General features: G+C 41.0%; 3 protein-coding genes across 5 annotated transcripts; 1 reads left to right on the forward strand and 2 right to left on the reverse strand.

Moving 5' to 3' along the window:
• Window positions 1–87: 87 nt before the first annotated feature.
• LOC105382647 (carbonyl reductase [NADPH] 3) lies at window positions 88–1598 on the reverse strand. Its single transcript, XM_011552567.3, has 2 exons — window positions 893–1598; window positions 88–552 (listed from the first exon to the last, which is right to left on the reverse strand). The coding sequence occupies exons 1-2, from the start codon at window positions 1524–1526 to the stop codon at window positions 356–358; spliced, it is 831 nt and encodes a 276-aa protein (XP_011550869.2). The 5' UTR covers window positions 1527–1598; the 3' UTR covers window positions 88–355.
• Window positions 1599–3891: 2293 nt separating this feature from the next.
• LOC105382666 (orphan steroid hormone receptor 2) lies at window positions 3892–17330 on the reverse strand. Of its 3 annotated transcripts, XM_048630899.1 has the most exons (13): window positions 17114–17329; window positions 15987–16112; window positions 15528–15677; window positions 14684–14811; window positions 13629–13737; window positions 8285–8395; window positions 7887–7982; window positions 7558–7658; window positions 7188–7255; window positions 6503–6578; window positions 5958–6074; window positions 5361–5508; window positions 3892–4883 (listed from the first exon to the last, which is right to left on the reverse strand). In XM_048630899.1, exons 2-13 carry the CDS (start codon window positions 16108–16110, stop codon window positions 4648–4650), a joined length of 1464 nt encoding a protein of 487 aa, XP_048486856.1. In that variant the 5' UTR covers window positions 16111–16112; window positions 17114–17329; the 3' UTR covers window positions 3892–4647. The 3 variants fall into 3 exon arrangements, with proteins under 3 accessions (XP_048486856.1, XP_048486857.1, XP_048486855.1); XM_048630900.1 differs by lacking the exon at window positions 7188–7255 and having other exon boundaries at window positions 7490–7658; window positions 14684–14808; window positions 17114–17330; XM_048630898.1 differs by lacking the exon at window positions 7188–7255 and having other exon boundaries at window positions 7490–7658.
• A 326-nt stretch (window positions 17331–17656) lies between these two features.
• On the forward strand, window positions 17657–19652 carry LOC105382644 (U3 small nucleolar ribonucleoprotein protein MPP10). The gene has a single exon (XM_011552563.3). The coding sequence runs from the start codon at window positions 17783–17785 to the stop codon at window positions 19619–19621; it is 1839 nt and encodes a 612-aa protein (XP_011550865.3). The 5' UTR covers window positions 17657–17782; the 3' UTR covers window positions 19622–19652.
• The last annotated feature ends 285 nt before the right edge of the window (window positions 19653–19937 follow it).

A 19937-nucleotide genomic window follows, 5' to 3' on the forward strand; every position in this document is an offset into this window, starting at 1 on the left:
ACAGTAAAACCAGAAATTTAATGTACCTACTCATGTAAAAATCTGCCTACTTTGGACTCAGGAAGATAGGAGACCACAACAACAAAATACTTTGATATAAATGTTGTAGGTTTATTGATAAGATAACACAGAGTGGCACAATGCAAACTTATAAGTAACTTAATAAAAGTAGCTCTTTGAGCCTAATAATGAATAAATAACAGAATGTATGAAGCGATTCAGAAACCTTTACTTAAACTATGAACATGTATTTAAAAGCAAAAGTTATACAAAAAATGCTCTACAGTGCATATTAAAGCTTTTAAAGCAACATGCTTCATAAAATAAAGAGGCATTTTAATTGAAAAGTAGCTTTTTAGTATGGGCCAGGGAGTTCCCCTTCCCAGTCAACAATTTTGCTGTCTCTCCATAGGTATTGTCCCTTGACAGAGTCAGGAGCGTCGAGGGCCAGGTACAGAGGTGCAGACGCGCCTTCATCTATGGTCAGAGGGCCTTTGTGTGAGGTCATGTCTGTGTCAACGTAGCCCGGGTGGACACTGTTCACTATTATGCCTGGAAAGCAATTAAGAATTATGTTAGTTTTTAATTAAATCAAACTATTTGATTCAAATTTTTTTTTGATAGATGATGCCTTGGTAAGAGGCTTGAAATAAATTAATGTATAGGCATTATCACACTGTCCTATTATCTATTTAAGCTGTAAACTGTTTTCATGTTATTTACTTTAGTTTATTAAATAATACAGTAAAGTTGAATTTTAATCAGTTTAAGACTATACAATATTGTTAGATTAGATTTTCAAGTGTGTACCTATGTACCTTTGATAAGATAAACGTAAATCAAATTAGAAATAGAATAGATAGCAACTATGAGTACTATTCTGCACACTCACCCTTATCATTGAGAAGCCGCTGCTGGACTCTGGTCAAGGCCGACACACCAACTTTAGAGACAACATAAGTGGAATTGCCCCACTCAGCCGCATGGGTACCGGCCACCGTCGCGTCCACAAACTGCTGCATCAGAGCCGATAGCTTCTCAACAGTCAGATTAGGGTCTTTCAGCTGGTTTCTCAAAGCTTCACTGGGAATCCTAGACAAGTGGCCGGCGGAACTTGAGACATTCACCACTCGGGCGCCTTTGCGAAGCAGAGGAAACAGGATCTCGCACGTGGAAACCAGAGAGAAGTAGTTTACGAACAACGTTTCCTTCGCTTGGACCGCTACGGGTTCTGTCGCATCGGCTTTGAAAGCGATGGCAGCGTTGTTTACCAACACATCGATCCCGCCGTATTTTTCCTTCAAATAATCACGGAAGGTCTCGATACTCTTCGGTTGGGTAACGTCCAGCTGGTGGAAATGAGGTTTTAGACCCTCTTTTTCGAGATCGGCAACAGCCTTCTTCCCGCGACCGACATCGCGCGCTGTGAGGTAAACATCACCGTCGAAACGCTTGCAAAGACCGCGGACGATCGCGAAACCTATGCCCTTATTAGACCCGGTCACGACAGCTACTTTAACACTCATTTTCAGTAGTATTCAGTGGAATAAGAGATAACACGAAATTCGCGAAATTTATACCTCCAACTTTATCTTGACAACAGAAAAAACAAACAAACAGCAACCCGACCACAGATAAAATAATTTAAAATAGTGTTGTGGTTGATAACGTTACTGATATTTTGAATGTTGCCATGACATTGCTATGTACTTGGTGACGGATGGCGATGGCGGACGTGCAAAAAGATACGATATTATGAGTCCGACCCAGACTGAAGTCCGACTCACACTCAACATAATACAAAGTCCTTGCACTCAACTGATTCGGTGAAGAAACCAAGAGGATTTGGGGCTCTCTGATAACCATGGGCATTGCAGAGAACGCAATCGAACACAGGCTACAAGTGCCTATAGTGCCACAAACTTATCTGTTCCGGTGAGAGCGAACTAAATTGGTCCATACCTCATTACTTACTAAATGAATTTCATATTGACATAGATTATATGGACCAATTTAGTTCGCTCTCACCGGAACAGATAAGTTTGTGGCACTATACTATGCATAGAAGTATATGTGTTACTGTAAAAGCCCGATTTACCAGTAAATCTTAGGATTTACCAACATGAGTTGGTAAATGTAAGGATTTGTGAAAATGGGTCATTTTTTTCGGGCTTTTACCATTAGAATTTGGTAAATGCTAGGTTTTACCACTGACACCTAGTAAAAGTTGGTTTTGGGAATAAAACAAAGATTAATTATTACCTATTCATTTATTGCAATCAAAAACTTAAATTATTTTCTTTCAGAATTTATATTATTTTTTATGAACAGTCATTTTAAAACCTTTAAATCAACATAATTATTTTAACAATGTGTAAAAATCATATATTTTTTCATTTTTTAATTATTATCCACCTCTAAATTATTTCCTAAATAGTTAAAATTAAAACTATTAAAATGTCTTCTCAAAAACAAAACAGAATCGATATTATATATTTTTTTTGTTAATTATTGGCATTTATTAGTAGGTACAGAAATATACTTGTTGAAAACAAATTAGCTTGTAACTTAAGAAGATGCGAATTATCATTGAATGCTGGATTATTAGAAAATAACTTTATTTTCACTCATTCACTGAACGATAATTTAAACACGGAAACCGGAAGTAAAATAATTTTCACGTATTATTATTGTTGACGTCGAGTTAAGTAGATTGCAATAATAAATATTTCTTAAGTTCGGTTAGTTATAAGTTATCATCATCATCACGACTCATTACGTCCCCACTGCTGGGTCTCCTTCCAATGAAGGAAGGCTTTCGATCTAGTCCACCACGCTGGCCTAGTGCGGGTTGGTGGACCCCAACACAAGCAAGCTTGTGCTGAGCGAGTTGTCGGGTAAGTGGGCAACCCGACTGTCAGACATCAGAACCACTTGAAATCGGTCACCCATCCAATGGCTGACCATGCTGGTTGTTGCTAAACCTCAGTGATCAGTTACGATCACTGAAGCCCGCTCGACTACGGACGCTTTGTTCGACTACGGAGGTTATAAGTTATAAAACCTGGCTTTTTCAACATTTACCGTGCCTTAATGTAAATCCTAAGATTTACCAAGTGAATAGTGGTAAAAGTGCGAATCGCAAAATCTTTCGGGCTTTTACCATTAAGAGTTGGTAAATCTTAGGTTTTACGCGTAAATCTTAGGATTTACCGTTGTTCGGGCTTTTACAGTAACATATGTATAAAAAAACTAAATGGTGCAGTGTGTCTAGTTCTTATATCATAGCTAGACCGGAGACTAACTACCTAGTGTGGTTAGTCTGAGGGTAGTAGAGTTTTGCTGCTCCTTGGCTATGGACGGCCGAATGGCGTAGTGGTTAGTGACCCTGACTACTGAGCCGAAGGTCCCTGATTCGATTCCCGGCTGGGGCAGATATTTGTTTAAACACATATATTTGTTCTCGGGTCTTGGATGTGCCCGTAAAATGGCAATAGGCCCGCCCCCTATTACATTGGGACTAACACTCTGGTGAAAAGTGGGTGCAGCAATGTACCTCTGCCTACCCCGCAAGGGAGTACATTAGTACAAGGCGTGAGTGTGTGTTTTTTGTTTTTTTTTGGCTATGGTCAGGGGCATCTTCGGCACTTTTTTATCGACGTAGATAAACAATTTTTAATGTAAATTTTCTTGCATTGCTTGATGCTACCAGTCAACCTACAGAAACGCTTGTAGCATTAAGTCCACCCTGTGGACACTTCATTGTGCATGTCAGTCATCATGCTTATCCCAAATCGCGATAAAGTGACGTTTATATACGTCGATAACGGTGATGTGCATTAGAGACTGCAGTGGAGGTTGTTGGTTGATGATGATTAAAAAAAACAGGCGTTACATGATCTTATCAGTATATTATGTAGGTTTCGCGAAAGGCACATAAGTTAAGAGAACAATAATGTCCTTAAATTATTCAAAATAGAATTAAAGCTTATTTTAGTTAAACTATAACTACACTGGACGAAATTAAGAAGTACCTAAACCTAATTGTTAGAGATCTAAATTATTATAATAAGAAACTAAAATTGATTAACCAAATGGAAATTTTGTCTCAAAATCAGTGAAATTGCACAATTTATTCTTTTAATATGCTACCTACTCATAATTTATATTTTATTTATATTTTAATAAAATAGTTTATTTACTTAAAACACCATTGTTTTTTTTAATAACCACAATATTTTTAAGCACCACAATGTAGAAAGCCTCTGAATTTCTAATACAGTAAAAATATGTTTTATTTTCATCAAATAACATATTATTATAAAACTTATGTTTTTCAGAGAATATTATACTCTGATAATTATATTCTTGCATTATTTACGGATCCGTCAAACGTTAATTAATCATTTATAAGTGTAACTTTAACGATGCGATAAATAATCATCAAAATTAGTCCAATATTTACGTATTAATACTTAATATTTAAAAAATATCTGTCGTGCACCTTTATAATCTTCAAAACACCTTCAAACAGCCTCATTATCTATCAAAACAGCTTTTAACACAGTTAATAAAACGGTAAACTAATACCGAAAAAAATACTTTCCAAACCCTCCATAGACATTAAAAACAAAACACACCGACCAATCAGCGTTCAGAGTTCAGCAAATACGGTATAACCTCGTCTATGCACACGTCGCCTACGAATCCTACGAAGAAGACATCTTCCAAGAAGGTTGCGGTGAAACTGCGCAGTACTGGCAGCTTTAAAAGCAAGGAGGCCATGCGGTCTTCTTCGTCGTTCTGGTAGCTCGCCTTGAAGGAACGGAGCACCTTCATCTGAATGTCTTGCAACTTCTTGGTCAACGCTTCCGGGGCACCGTCTGTGGAAAGAAGGAAAGTTTTAGATATTGATATAAATTGAACGGCATGGTTGCATAAGTACACTTTCACGAGAAGTCTTATCTATCACGTCCTGAAGCGAAAAATACTTTCTTTCAACCCTGCCTTTTAGACACTCTCAGGGAGCATGAAAGGAGCCTCTTCATGTGACGTATAAAGGTCACAGCACACATAAGCGTAACGTAAACGGATCGCCTTTCTTTTCTTCTGTCAATCAGACGTTTGCGAGCTAGCGACAGACGAAAAGAAAGGCGATTTACGTTACGCTAATAATTGTGTGCTGTGACCTTAACCTGTACCTTAACATCTGACGCACAAGTCTGCTCAGATTCAATGACTGACATCTTATCTCACTGACTAATCCCCACGGTTACTACACGTTAGTAATTGGACACACTCGGCCTCCGCCCATCGACCACAACCCACCAGCCTCCCCACGTGACTCCCGCACGACTCACCGGGTGAGAACAGGCACAGCGCGCGCAGATGCGACGTCTCGGCGCGCGTGAGTCTCGCGTCGTGCAGCGCCGACGTCACCCGGGCGAGCCGGGACAGCCCGAGCGAGACCTCGGCGACTCGCTCGTCGGAGTAGTCTGATGGGGACACCTGGGGATAGAAATTGTGAGGTTTAGTAAAGGTTTCTGGTGTGTAAGTAGCTGTTTCTTCAGGCCCTGTAGCACGGGGCGCTATTTAAGACGTGACAAAAGTTCTCCGTCGCGTTCGCTCTTGAAGCTGCGCGATGTGAGTGAGTGCGATGCAAAACTCTTGACTAGCCCTTCTGAAATAGTAGGTATTGATACATGAGCGTCGATATTCCGACCAAGACCACCTCTAAAGAATCAGTCAAATTGGTACGGCCGTTGCACGGGTTTGTTATCGACGTCGATAAACGCGTTTAATGTGCGTTCTACCATTCCCAGCGCCTTATTGATGGCGAATTGCGACATAGTGACGTTTATCCACGCTGACAACGAATCCGTGTAGCAGCTGGTCAATCAGCGATTGACATTGACCAGCCCTAGTCTAGCTCTATGCATTATTATTCCACTGGTTACCTCGACATCGCAAGCGGCCAGCAAGTCCTCATCATCCTCCTTCTTCACGGCTCGCTCGCGCAGCATCGTCTGCAGGTGGTTTACCAGCAGAGGAATCATCGTTTGTAGGGACAGCTCCTGGAAACAATGTTATACAATATACACTCATGAGCAATGAAAAAGTTGCAGTGAGAAAGTTTAATAATACCATCCATACAATAAATAGCGTATCAGAATATTACAACAAAATTGGGATTATTTGGTGGCCACAATTTGTAATGCAACTTTTTCATTGCTTGTGGATACTGTAACTTTTATCGCATAGTTTCTCTAATACGACAAATATTAAGGATGCCATGTTCTTACATATAAGGTGGCGCCTTTAGCCGAAGCTATTATTAAAATTTAAGTATGTCTAGTACAGGTTTTGTAAATTTGCGTAAACTAAGTTTACGTTTGATGGCATACAAACTGCCACATCGAGTGGAAACTTTATACCAACAGAAAATGAACGCAGATAACAGAAGAAAAGGCTTATTTTAGTTTTTGCAAACTATAATCCCTACCTGTGAATACTTAGCGAGTCCTAGTACGAACAGTTCCGGCCAGCACTTCTTCAGCAGTGTCACTTGCACTTCGAACCTGAAACATAAATAAATATTAAAATGTTGATAAACTGAAAAGAAGTACTTGTAGGTATGCTTTCCTTGCATATCTCGTAAAGACGTAGAGTCAAACAGAAATTAACAAGAACGCCTTGCTTCTATGCGCGCCTGGTACCTCTGAGATTAAAATCGATAGGATATTATATATGCGACATAGAGCCGTAGAGAAAAAGAACAGCTGGGAACTATGATAGCCTGGTAGCAATGATGGAGAGATCGCTCGGTTAAGCAACCCATAAAGCCTATAACTCACCCAGAGTTGACTACCATGTAATCGCAACTTACGTCATATCGTGAGGAGCGCACAGCCTGGCGGCACACGAAGCCAGGGCGGCCAGTGGGCGGGCGCCGCCCACGCACAGGGTGTGGAGACGTAGAGAGACAAAGATAAATCAAGAAGAACGCTTTGATTCTATGAGCGCCTGGTACTTCTGAGTTTTGCAATCGGTAGGAGTTACGCGATCTATGTCGTAGAAACTTTGTACACCTGCTTAGATCTATGTTGTCTTTATAGCAGTGATGGAGAGATCACTCAGTTAAGCTACACTTGCCGCGGCCCCACCCTGGATGGGTGAACATCACTTACGTCATATCATGAGGGGCGCACAGCCTAGCAGCACACGAAGCTAGGGCGGCCAGTAGGCGGGCGCCGCCCTCGCACAGGGCGTGGAGACGTAGAGAGACAAAGATAAATAAAGAAGAATGCTTTGATTCTATGAGCGCCTGGTACTTCTGAGTTTGCAATCGGTAGGAGTTACGATCTATGTCGTAGATACATACTTTTTACACCTGCTTAGATCTATGTTGTCTTTATAGCAATGATGGAGAGATCACTCGGTTAAGCAACCCTTGCCGCGGCCCCACCCTGGATGGGTGAACATCACTTACGTCATGTCATGAGGAGCGCACAGCCTAGCAGCACAAGAAGCCAGGGCGGCCAGTAGGCGGGCGCCGCCCTCGCACAGGGCGTGGAGGCGGAGCGGCGCCGCTCCCATCGCGCCCTGGTTCAGATTCAGCTGGAGAGTCAGCGGCACGCAGAAGATCGATGAGGGGGCTTCTGGAAGAAGAAAATAATAATAATAATAATATCCATTTATTTCAGGCATCAACATCATGGGTTTTTTGGTTGCTTTGTTTATCCAACCACTAACTACCGGCTACTTGTCAAAGCTCAATGATCCAGTGTGATTAAAGACTCATCTATTGTATATCAGAACGATGCATTTTTTTGCGCATCCGAAACTGAGGTAAGCCTATACTAACATGATAATCTTTCTCTATTTACCTTCATGTTGAGTCTCGGCGGCGGCGTGGTGCGAGGCGAGCGGCACATCAGGCGGTGTAGCTGCGTAGGCTGACTGCAGATACTCGTTTATAGCTCCTGTAGAACAACATGTTAAACTTTTAAATGAAAAATCGAATTACTTTTATAATGTGTCTTCGATATATAAATAAAAACCTTTTTAACTGTCATAGTTTGTAATAGAAATGCGAGCACATTCAATTATTCGCTGTATGCTTTTAATAAAATTTTCAGATAATTAGAAACAGTGGTGGGCTAAAGATACTACCTTGGGGTACTCCATAGCAAAATATACTATTCTGCACTAAAATGCTCCAAGTTTGCTACGATTTCATACCAATCTGCTACATAACATTTAACAAGACACATTTATGACTCACCAAACTGTCCCATTTTGAAGAGATTCTTGGCCAGTTGTGTCTGCAGCATGATCTGTTGCCGCCGCGCGCCCTCCATGTCGGCTGGCGCCCCCGCGTTTAAGTAGGGGGAGACTGTGGAGACATAGAACATGTATTTATTGTAAATCATACTAATATAATTTTGATTGATGCATTCATGAATACAAAAGAAAGTAGCAACGAACTTTGCGTGATGGGCAGAGGTGCATTGCAGCACTAGACTTTTACCAGCGTTATATTATTATTGTGTTTAGGAATAGTTTTTAGAATAAAATACGAGAGCGATGTTCAAACCGTGTATTGGCTGTTAACAGACTACCCGACATCGGGTATATTACATCTACCTACTTACGCTAATATACCACAATCCCTCCACCAATAGAATACAACTATGCTAACAATCATATCATAGGTAAGTACGTAGTAGGTAAGTACATAATTAACTTTAACCTACCCTGAGACCTACACTGGTTATCTGTTGTAAATTACAATAACTTATCTTAAATCTAAAACTAAATCTTATCTGATTTAATCTACCTAAGCAGGTCTTACATGAATAAATACTAGATTTTATAATTAGGGTTACAATTGCGTGTGGTTCTTTTCGGATGACGCAATGGGTTATCAAAAAGGCGGGGGGGAGAAGGCTCCGTCGTCTGTTCATTGACTTCTGCAGGCGCTGCGGCGCCAGCGGGCGCGCTGCTGGCTGCAGACGGAGCGGCGCCGGCGGGCGGGCTGCCCCCGGGCGTGCCGCCGCCGCCGGGCGGGCTGGAGGCCTCCGTGCTCGTGGTCGGCGGGGTCGTCGGGCTCGTAGGTCGCGGTGGCCTCTCGCTCTCGGCTGGTCGAGGGGAGGTCATGGGCGAGTCGAAACTCCCAAATGAGTCGTCTGATACTTCTTCTTCCCCGCTGCTATTGTCTAATAATTGCTCTTCATCCCCTCCCTGATAAATTCCTTCTACTGGAGTCACATCGTCATTCACACTGTCCTCTAAAAGACCGCCCTTAAATTTAAGTAACTGGTCACAGTGTTTTCTTAATGTTGATTGTAAATGTGGAATGAAGACATTATACATTCTTGATCCTATTTTACTTTTAATTATTCCTTTTATCCACGTATGTTTTGTACCATTGTGGGAATAAGATTTTACGAGCACTAGTTCATCGATCTCAAAGTCCACACGCCTTTTTCCGCCGTATTGTTTACGCTGTAAGATCTGTTTTCGAATAACATTTTTGTTAGCTAATGACTCTGACGCATCCGCAATGTTATCATTATTATTACTATGAACGCGCAGGAGATCGAGACGGCAGCGCAGCGGCCGGCCCAACAACAGCTGGGCGGGTGACAAACCTGTCGTACAATGTGTTGAGTTGCGGTATTCAAATAGGAATGAATTTAATTTATTATTGAAATCTGTTTTATCATTATTTTGTTGTAAAATAGACTTTATACCATTTTTAATAGTTTTGACGGTATTTTCCGCCTGTCCATTAGACGCTGGGTGGTATGGTGCACTAGTTATGTGCTCAATACCGTTAGCTGTGCAAAAATTTTCGAACAAACTTGACGTAAAATTAGAAGCATTGTCGGTTACTAAAGTTTGAACCACTCCAAACCTCGCAAACATGTCACATAGCCTAGCTATAATACTATCCGAGGTAGTAGACGTCATGACGTAGCACTCGACCCACTTGGAGTGCGCGTCCACGGCCACGAGCAGCTGCTTGCCGGGCAGCGCGCACATGTCGAGGTGCAGGCGGCTCCACGCGCGCGCCGGCCTCGGCCAGGGCGCGAGCGGCGCCCGCGTCGGGGCGCTGCGCAGGCTGATGCACGCGTCGCACGACCCTATCTTCTCTTCTATGTGGCGGTCTATGTTGGGCCACCACATTCGCTTCCGTGCCTCATTTTTGGTTTTAACTACCCCGAAATGGGAGTGATGTAACTCGTTCAAAAGTTGTTCGCGAAATTTAGAGGGAATAATTACTTTGTGACCCCTCATTATGCAACCTTTTTCAACTGTTAATTGCAGTCGGCAATCGAAAAATGGTTTTAGTTCTGGGTCAGTGTTCTTTCTTGGCCAACCTTTACAAATATTTTCTGTAACTTTAATTAAAATGTGGTCGTTTAGAGTTTCATTTCGTATGTCATCGACCGTAATTGGTTTTAGTTCGTCATACATAAAGTTTATAAACAATGATTCGTCTTCCTTTACCGTCGTTTCATGACACATTGTTTGTGAACTTTCTATAGCGCGTGAAAGAAAATCGGCCACATTATCGCAACTTTTAATATATTGTATATTAAAGTTGTAAGCCGACAAAAACAACGCATACCGCTGCAACCGGTTTGCAGCTAATTCCGGGACACCTTTTTTACTGCCAAAAATTGAGATTAACGGCTTGTGGTCTGTTCTAAGTGTGAAAGGTTCAGCCCTACCATATAAATAATGGTGAAATTTTTTTATGCCAAAAATGATAGCTGCAGCTTCTTTTTGTATTTGTGCATAATTTTTTTCGCTTTTAGACAGAGACCGGGAAGCATATGCGATGGCCTGTTCCTGTCCGTCGGGCTGCCGCTGCGCCAGCACGGCGCCGAGCCCCGCCGGGCCCGCGTCCACCGTCAGCACCGTGGGCAGCGAGGGGTTGTAATGTGCCAGAACCGTGTCAGACGCCAACTCCTTTTTTATGCGTTCGAATGCGTTATTTTGGTCATCACCCCACTGCCACGGACAATCCTTTTTTAGTAATGAATGAAGGGGCTCTAAAATACTAGAAGCATTTGGTACGAACGTCCTATAGTAGTTGAGCATCCCTAAAAATGATTTCAATTCCGTTACATTTTTTGGCTGGCAACAGTTTAAAATTGCCTCCACTTTCTTTTTAGATTTATGGAGACCATTTTTGTCTATAACAAACCCCAAGTATTCGACGGATTCCCTAAACAATTCACATTTGTCAGGTTTTACACATAGTCCGGCTTCCTGAAATCTTGTGAGTACTTCCTCTAACCTTTTTAAATGAAGTTCTCTATTCGGCGCGGTAATTAATACGTCATCAATGAAACAGCAGGTTCCTTCGATGCCGGCGAGCAAATTTTCCATGTTTTTTTGGAAAATGCACGGTGCATTCGATAACCCAAACACTAATCTTTTATACCTAAACAGACCTTTGTGCGTATTTATGCAAGTAAGGTTACTAGAAGGTTCATCGAGTAAAAATTGATTATACGCACGCGATAAATCTAATTTCGTAAATTCTACTCCCCCGTGTAACTTGGCAAATAAATCTTCTATCCGTGGTAGTGGATATTTATCCGTGAATAATATTTTATTCAGAGTAACTGAGTAATCTCCACAAATTCGAATATTGCCGTCTGGCCGCAACACGGGAACAATAGGCGTGGCTACTTCCGCTCGATCAATTTTTTCTAGTATGTCTAAATCAAGTAACCTTTGCAACTCGTTTTCTACCTTAGACTTTAACGCTAAAGGCACTGTACGCGGTTTAAAAAACTTTAACTCGGCATCCTTTTTAATTTTTAAACTAACTTTATAGTGTTTAAATGTACCAAGTTTGTCCGTAAACACGTCGGAGAATTTATCTTGTAGATTTCTAATTACACTGATATCGCTCGTTTCCTTGATATTATTACAATTTAAACCGCATAAATGCAAGTTAAATTTAGTTATAAAATCCCTGCCTAGCAACGGAAGCTGCGATAAAGGTGTGTTTATGACAAAAAACTTAATAGTTTGTGTTTGATCTTGTGATTTAACTGATAACGTCACGTACCCAGCTGGAGTTATTTGAGTTCCATTATAGCAGTTAAGCCGTACGTTACATTTGTTTAGAGTCGTAATTGGTGCGAACAATTCATTATATAAATCAGCCGGTAACACCGACACGGCGCTGCCGCTATCGATCTCGCATAGAACCGGTTTGTTATTTACGACAACTTGTAACTGCATGGGTTTACCGTTGATACATTGAATTGAGTAAATATCATAAATACCTTCACAGATGTCGTCAGATTCCGTAGCTAAAAAATTGTTATACTTTGACTTTGACTTGCACATTCGACTTAAGTGACCTTGCTTGTTACACTTTTTACACGTAAACTGAGCATAGCGACACTGCTCTTTGACATGATTATGATAGCCACAAACACTGCACTTTTTTCTTCCCGCTGTCGGAGCGGGCGCCCCTGGACGCATCGCGAACACGTCCGGGGCGCCCCGGGAGCCGCCGCCGCCGCTGCCCTGCAGCGCCTGGCGCGCACACTGGACTCCTTGAGCTATCTCCAACGCCTTGTTGAAGGTCAGTGTCTCGATATTTTCCGAGAACAGCTTCTCCTTTTCGCTTTTATTTAGCAATCCTAGCACGAACCGATCTCGGAGCGCAGTTTCCAACTCCGTCTTGAAATCGCAGAACTGTGCTAGACTGCGCACTCGCGCCGCCCATTCCGCTAACTCTTCGCCTGGACGTTGCTCAGCCCTGTAGAACGCGTATCGCTCGGCGAAAACGCACTTCTTTGATTGGAAATGGGCGTCCAATTTGCCAATCAAATCAGAGTAACTGAGCGCTTCCAATGTCGAAGGGAAAGCCAGGTCCCTCGCGACGCGGTAGGTGTCCTCCACCAGGGCAGTGAGCAGCACGGCGCGCCGCCTCGTGCCGGACTTGTCCGACTCCTCCGTGAGGTCATTCGCCAGACAGTACTGCATAAAACGACTTTTGAAAATGTCCCACTCCTGCGCGCGGTGGTCGAACACGAGGCTGTTACCCAACACTGTATTTGTCGCCATTATCCCGTAATTTCACTAATTCCTTTTTATAATTATGTTGCACAAACTTTTTACAACACGCGTAGATAAGAAACCCGTCGCCAATATTGTGTTTAGGAATAGTTTTTAGAATAAAATACGAGAGCGATGTTCAAACCGTGTATTGGCTGTTAACAGACTACCCGACATCGGGTATATTACATCTACCTACTTACGCTAATATACCACAATTATTAGGTATCTACTGTGATCCCCTGCTGCCACTCTCAAAGAGCTCCACAACATTCTTTCCTCGGATTTCTTCATCCCAATATCTACAATTTTTGATTGACATCGGATCGGAATACCACAGGCACAGGCAGATAATTTACGAGTATGTATTTTTAAACACTACAAAAAACTTTAAACATTGTTTGACAACTGTTTAAAACGAAATTTGATAGATTGATCAGGCGTTTGACAGCTCAAAAATATTAAACACTGTCTAAGTTTTTGTGGTAAGGCGCAAACCTTTAACATAAAGAACAGGATAAACTAAGCATTACCAGGGTTACCCTTATTGAAGGCGACGGCTGCCGCCAGCGCGAAGTTAATGGCGGGCGCGGCGGGCGACACCGGCCCGTAGCCGTCGCTCGGCTCCTCCTTCGGGTTTATCTGTTGATAACATATAATTTTAGAGGTTATTGGGTTATGGTAAAACGAGTGGATTGGGATTTTAGCAGGGTTGTTAAGGCATTAGCAAAAATATCGAGCGATAGCTTTTGCATGACTGTATGTAAATGACACTCTATCATCTCGTGTCGTCGCTTTCCGCATGCCCAGAACTTAAAGAAAGGGATACTCCAAATGGAAGTTCAATCAAATAATATAGGTAAGTAGATAAAAAATTTAAATGACAATTCGTTTTGGAAAGGCCATCCATTTTATAAGGAGGTAGCAATTAATACCTTTCAGTGTATAATGTTAACTTCTCGTGAAACACGGCGGTAACTTTCCAACAGTTATGACATCCATGGAGTGTTCGAGTGTTATGTCGCGATACATAGTATTAAAAAAAAAATACAGTATTTCATCGCAACATTCATACCCTTGACTTCACATTTAAAATATTTACCGGCATAATTCTTAACGCAACTCCAAAATAAATCTTATCCATTACCTGTCCGACCTGCGCCTGCCCCGCCAGCCCCAGCAGCTTGGAGTAGGCGGCTTGTCGCTCGTGGAAGCCCCCCTCCCGCGCCTCCGACTTCACCTTGTCCACGATATCTTAATCAATGTGCTTGCACCCTTGGAGACGTGGTCTCAAAACCGTGCGACACCATTGGTCCGGGATAAAGAGTTGTGTAGTTTTAAATATCTAACCATAAACACATAGTAAAGACTGACGCGGGAAGCGACTTTGCTTTATACTTTTTTTTTTAATAGCCTGTTTGGTTTCCCACAGCTGGGCAAAGCCTATGTATGTTTACTATGTAAAACATAGCTTGAGTCCTATGATAGCTATCAAATCGATAAATGAACTTAATTTACCAGACATAAGCATACGTCATAGGGCACAGGGCTCATGCTATTTTTTTTAAAATAGTCATTAATTTATTACCTGTCCCACTTGCGCCTGCCCCGCCAGCCCCAGCAGCTTGGAGTAGGCGGCTTGTCGCTCGTGCAGGCCCCCCTCCCGCGCCTCAGACTTCACCTTGTCCACGATGGGCTTGCGTTCGTGCTGGACCGCTGTGGGCAATAGTGCAAGAATTACTGAACGTTGGATGTAGATGGAGAGAAGGCCAAGGCAGATGTAACAAGATGTGAAAGGGTGATGTTTTATCTATAGACTAATGACCAATGAACGTTTTGAAGACAAATTTTGCGTAGTTTGAGCGTGAAACGTCCATTGATCGAAACAACAGTCAATGGATCAATCGACTGGAGATGGATAGTTTCAGATTCACAAAAAGTTGGGTTGATTATAGATATAGAATATAGACATAGGTTGGTTGATACAATTTGGAAGATATAGGGGTTTTAAATTATAGGTATAGATAGACCGTTTCTCGAGTTGAGATCACAAACACGCAAGCACGAAAATTATGGTAAAATATAACCATAGCACATCAAACTGTTATATTGAAGGTTCTTGTATCCTTGCAAAGGCATTTTATTGTTATGCAAATGAAAGACTCCTTGCTACAGTTCGGCAATGACGGCATTAATCATTAATTCATGAACGAATGCATAGTTAACATAAAATCCTTAAGTCAGACTCCAGTTTTCAGGAGTAAAATTTTGAATGCAGGAAGTGACTCCATGGATAACACTCACTTTACTACAACAACCCAAGGAGATACAAAATAGAGGAGATTGCTTATTATAGCCTATTGCTATAGATTGCAATGCTGCAAACAAAATTAAAAAAGAAAAAAAATACAATATTGCATGGTAACACTCACAGTCGGAGCGCATGCCGCACGCCAGGCACTTCTGTAAGCGACAGTACTGGCAGCGGTTGCGGTGGTGCTTGGTCACCTCGCAGTTCATGGTCCCGCGGCACTGGTAGCCCAGCTTCTTGCGGATGGACCGCTTGAAGAAGCCTTTGCAGCCTGCGAAGGAAGGTGAGGTTTAATATGAAGGTAAGCAAATGGGAGGAGTGTGTTATGAAAAGTAAATTTATTGCTGTTACTAACTCAAAGTGACTTCCTATGGATTCCTTCAAGAGATTCTTCTGCATATGGGATATGGGAGTAAATCATATTACACTCACATGGAATGAAAAAGTTCCACTTACAAAATGTCATAGTACATTTTTAGTAGGTAGTATTCTGAAGCACTGTTGCTATAGCCACTGGAACTTTTTCATTGCTTGTAAATGTACATTCTACCTGCTACATAAAAGACAACAAGAAGCATACCTTCACAGCTGATGGCCCCATAGTGTCGTCCAGAGGCGCGGTCCCCGCACACGATACACAGCTCCAGGCCGCCCACCTCATTGTTGCCTCCAAACTTCATCTCCATGGGCTGGTCCTGATCCATTGCTGCAACAATTTATTGATATATTCTTAGCGAGTCTGTGACAAACACTAGCGTAAAAAACCGGCCAAGTGCGAGTCGGGCTCGCGCACAAAGGGTTCCGTAGTAAGCACAATAACTTAACCAAAATTACAGTTAAATCAACCTATCTCAAAAACTATAAGAGATACTATGATCAAACCAAAAATCGTTGAAAGAGTTAATTAGCATGCATCACCTCTATTTTTTTTAGAATTTTATACCCCGTAGTTATAAAAATAGAGGGGGGGGGACATACTTTTTACGACTTTGAGATATCTCAAAAACCGTTCACTTTAAGAAAAATGTTTTTTAGAAAACTTTATATCATTTTAAAAGACCTTTCCATTGATACCCCACACGGGTATGTACATCGAAAAAAAAAATTTCATCCCTCAGTTACATGTATGGGGGGCCCCACCCCCAATTCTTTTTTTTACTATTTAGTGTCATATTTTTGTAGCGGTTCATACAACACATATTCCCATCAAATTTCATCACTGTAGTACTTATAGTTTCCGAGTAAATCGGCTGTGACAGACGGACAGACGGACATGACGAAACTATAAGGGTTCCGTTTTTGCCATTTTGGCTACGGAACGCTAAAAACACTACAGAATTTTCTTTCTTCTACTTACCTACATGATAGAAAGTAAAACAAGACAATCAGAAACTGGAAACGATTAAGTATGTGGCTATCTAAATTGCGGTATTAGTGGCTAACCGTATCAAAATAAGCCATCATGAGTTTGAGTTGCGCCGTGGTTAATTCGTTCACTTGTTGATCCCATTTCAGCCTTTCACTACAATACTGAGCGTGGTATTTACAAGCCACTTCAAAAGTTCAAGGATGGTTCGCTTCCACATTTTTACCACTCAAATCGATAACCTACGCTATGAGGAAGCGCCACAATTAAATTATGCTCCTAATCATTGAACTGAGAAGCAAAGATGAGGAAATAATAAAAAATACAGTTAGCTTACTTACCAGAGTACTTGTAATTTACGAGTCAGATTTGATGTAATTAGGCTGCTTCAGTTAATGTAAAATGTATCTTGGTTGTAAAGTCACACTATCAGCTTTCTACTGTTGCAAAATTTTAATGATTTAGACTGGAATTTCATTGTTTAGATTAAATTTATAAATTTGATTCGACGCATCGTAAATTTTACACAAAAGCAAATGAAGAACGAATGAAATGAATGAATGTAAAAATAAACCTATCTTATCTTGTCTATGACATTATGAATGAATGATTTGGTAGTGATGTCGGTATTAGTAACGATATACGTTACAGAAATAAGCTATGGTCTATGTACATTATGTACGACATCAACACCGACTTGATGCTTGATATTCGACTATTTCATATAACCGTGCAGGGATTGCCTGGTTCAATTATAGTTATAGAGAGTGAGGGAAACGGGTATATTTTTTTTGGGAAGTTTTAGAATGTAATAACGATTTATTTATTATGGCAACATAAAAAAGTGGCATTGACACTTGACATTATTGTCAATTTGACAGACGTCAAACTCATGTGTTGGCCACCGCGTGCGTGTAGTTTTTCTTTTCGCATGGCTACAAACAAATAGTTAATTTGTAATGAAAAGTAGCTGAAATATTACTGTAAACGTGTAATTTATGTAAATCAAGATGTCTACTACCGATCTAGAAAATATACTTGAGAAATTCAGTCTCTTTACACAGAAACCAGTGAAGTTTTTGACTGTGCAAAAAGATGCTCACGATGATATCAAAAATCTGGTCAAATCTATGTATGATTTTACCAAATCACAGGAAGATAATAAGTGTAAGTCAAAGGCATCCGCTCTTCCTGATTTGATAGTGAAAGACTTTGATGAAGAGCAGATTTGGCAGGAAATTGAGCTACAGAACACAGAATGTTGGGATGGCCTTGTATGGGAAGTGGCCAACTCTATGACCGCAAAGAAAGACTTGCTGTTCCCTATTAAGGACCCAGAAATACAAAGTGAGCATGATGATGCCAGTGAAGTAGATGGAGCTAGTGGAAATGATGGAGAATTGGAAGAAAGTGATGGAGGCTCACAATCCGAGCCAGAAAATGATGAACCTCAACAAAAACATAAAGTATCGAAACCAAAGATCAAGTCAAAACCATCAGTTGTGGATGACAAATTTTTCAAGCTTCAAGATATGGAGAAGTTTCTTGTTACTGAAGAGAGAAAAGACGGAAAGGTGCCAAAACAAGCAGACAGTGATGAAGAGTCCATAGATATGTTTGATGAAATTGATAGTGAAGGATCAGATGAGGAGGCAGAGGAAGGCAAGGATATGATGTACAATGACTTCTTCAATAATGAGAGTCAAGAGCAAGATAGCCAAGCTGACTTTGAAGAAAATGATGAGCAAGATGATGAACAGATGAGTGAAGAAGATGAGCAAACACCTGTAAAGAAAAAGGGCAAGAAAGTTTCTTTTGCAGACAAAGATGAAAATGCTTCTGATGGATCAGAGAATGAAGATGATGATGATGAGGACAAAAATATGTCAGATGATGGTGGAGAGAGTGAAGACAGTGAAACTACAACTAACAAAATGGTAAATGCTGCAAAGCCTGAAAAAATTGAGAAGAAATCAGAATTTGAGATGCGCCAAGAGAGGCTTCAGCAGACCATTACTCGGTTAGAAAACAAATCTCTATCAGAAGCCCCGTGGCAGTTGAAAGGAGAAGTAGATGCTACAAAACGCCCCCAAAATTCATTACTACAAGAAGTTGTCGACTTTGATATGACCTCACGCCCGCCTCCAGTAATAACTGAGCAGACTACAATTACTTTAGAAGATTTAATCAAACAGAGAGTCAAAGATAAAGCATGGGATGATGTTGTGAAGAAAGAAAAGCCAACAGAAGATGTATTGGCATTCAGAAAACCTGAAGTGCTTGACCATTCAAAGAGCAAACAGAGTCTTGCACAAGTGTACGAAGCTGAGTATCTCAAACAGAAACATTCTTCTACTGATGATGCAGAGAATGAAAATGAGCCAGAAGCACACAAGGAAGTCCGAGAAGCTATGAACAGCTTGTTCAGTAAACTTGATGCACTTTGCCACTACCATTACACCCCAAAAGCTGCTCAGCCAGAGGTTAAAATCGTTAGTAACACCCCAGCTATATCAATGGAAGAGGTGGCACCGGTCGCTGTCAGTGATGCTGCATTATTGGCTCCAGAAGAAGTTAAGAGGAAGAAAGCAGGAGAACTAATGAGCAAGGATGAGAGAACTGACACAGACAAGAAGAGGGAACGGCGTAAGAAGAAGAAGTTTCAGCAGAAGAAAGGAAAAGTGGAAAAGGTCACAGAACAGAGGAATACGAAGAAGGGTGTTGAAGCTAATACGGACAAGTCGTTGAAGACATCCAAGGCGTTCTTCCAACAGCTGAACGATGACACAACTAGTTTAATCAAGTCTAGTAATGCTAAACGTAAGAATGTTAAGAATAAAGGACAATAAATTATGTGCTTATTGCCTGTATACATAAAAACTTGTTTTTTTTAATAAGTAAATTTTAGGTTTATGTGAAACATAGATTATTATTAATTCAATATATTATGTAGATACAAAGCTTATCTATTTATTTATCTGACCTGATCGATGCAAAGAGCAAACTGTATCCAATACTTACATCAAAGACTACTGGGCATACATTTTGCTTCAGATAATAATTATAATTATATATTGATAGCTATTCGGAAAGATAAATTTTGCTAGCAAAAAATTACATTTACGGGAACACTCATAGTCGAATTTAAATTTAAGAATTTAAAGT

Source organism: Plutella xylostella, chromosome 27 (genome assembly GCF_932276165.1).
Source record: "Plutella xylostella chromosome 27, ilPluXylo3.1, whole genome shotgun sequence".
NCBI classification, from domain to species: domain Eukaryota; kingdom Metazoa; phylum Arthropoda; class Insecta; order Lepidoptera; family Plutellidae; genus Plutella; species Plutella xylostella.

Bases quoted from the DNA above. Each gene is read 5' to 3' on its own strand.
- LOC105382666 (XM_048630899.1), bottom strand. From the start codon at position 16,110: ATGGATCAGGACCAGCCCATGGAGATGAAGTTTGGAGGCAACAATGAG. The intron at 6,579-7,187 runs GTAAGTGATGTT...TTTATGTTTCAG, and splicing joins TGCGCCCCTCATGATATGAC to GTTCGAAGTGCAAGTGACAC. The intron at 4,884-5,360 runs GTGAGTCGTGCG...TTCTTTCCACAG, and splicing joins GCTGTGCCTGTTCTCACCCG to ACGGTGCCCCGGAAGCGTTG.
- LOC105382647 (XM_011552567.3), bottom strand. From the start codon at position 1,526: ATGAGTGTTAAAGTAGCTGTCGTGACCGGGTCTAATAAGGGCATAGGT. The intron at 553-892 runs GTGAGTGTGCAG...ATTGCTTTCCAG, and splicing joins GCGGCTTCTCAATGATAAGG to GCATAATAGTGAACAGTGTC.
- LOC105382644 (XM_011552563.3), top strand. From the start codon at position 17,783: ATGTCTACTACCGATCTAGAAAATATACTTGAGAAATTCAGTCTCTTT.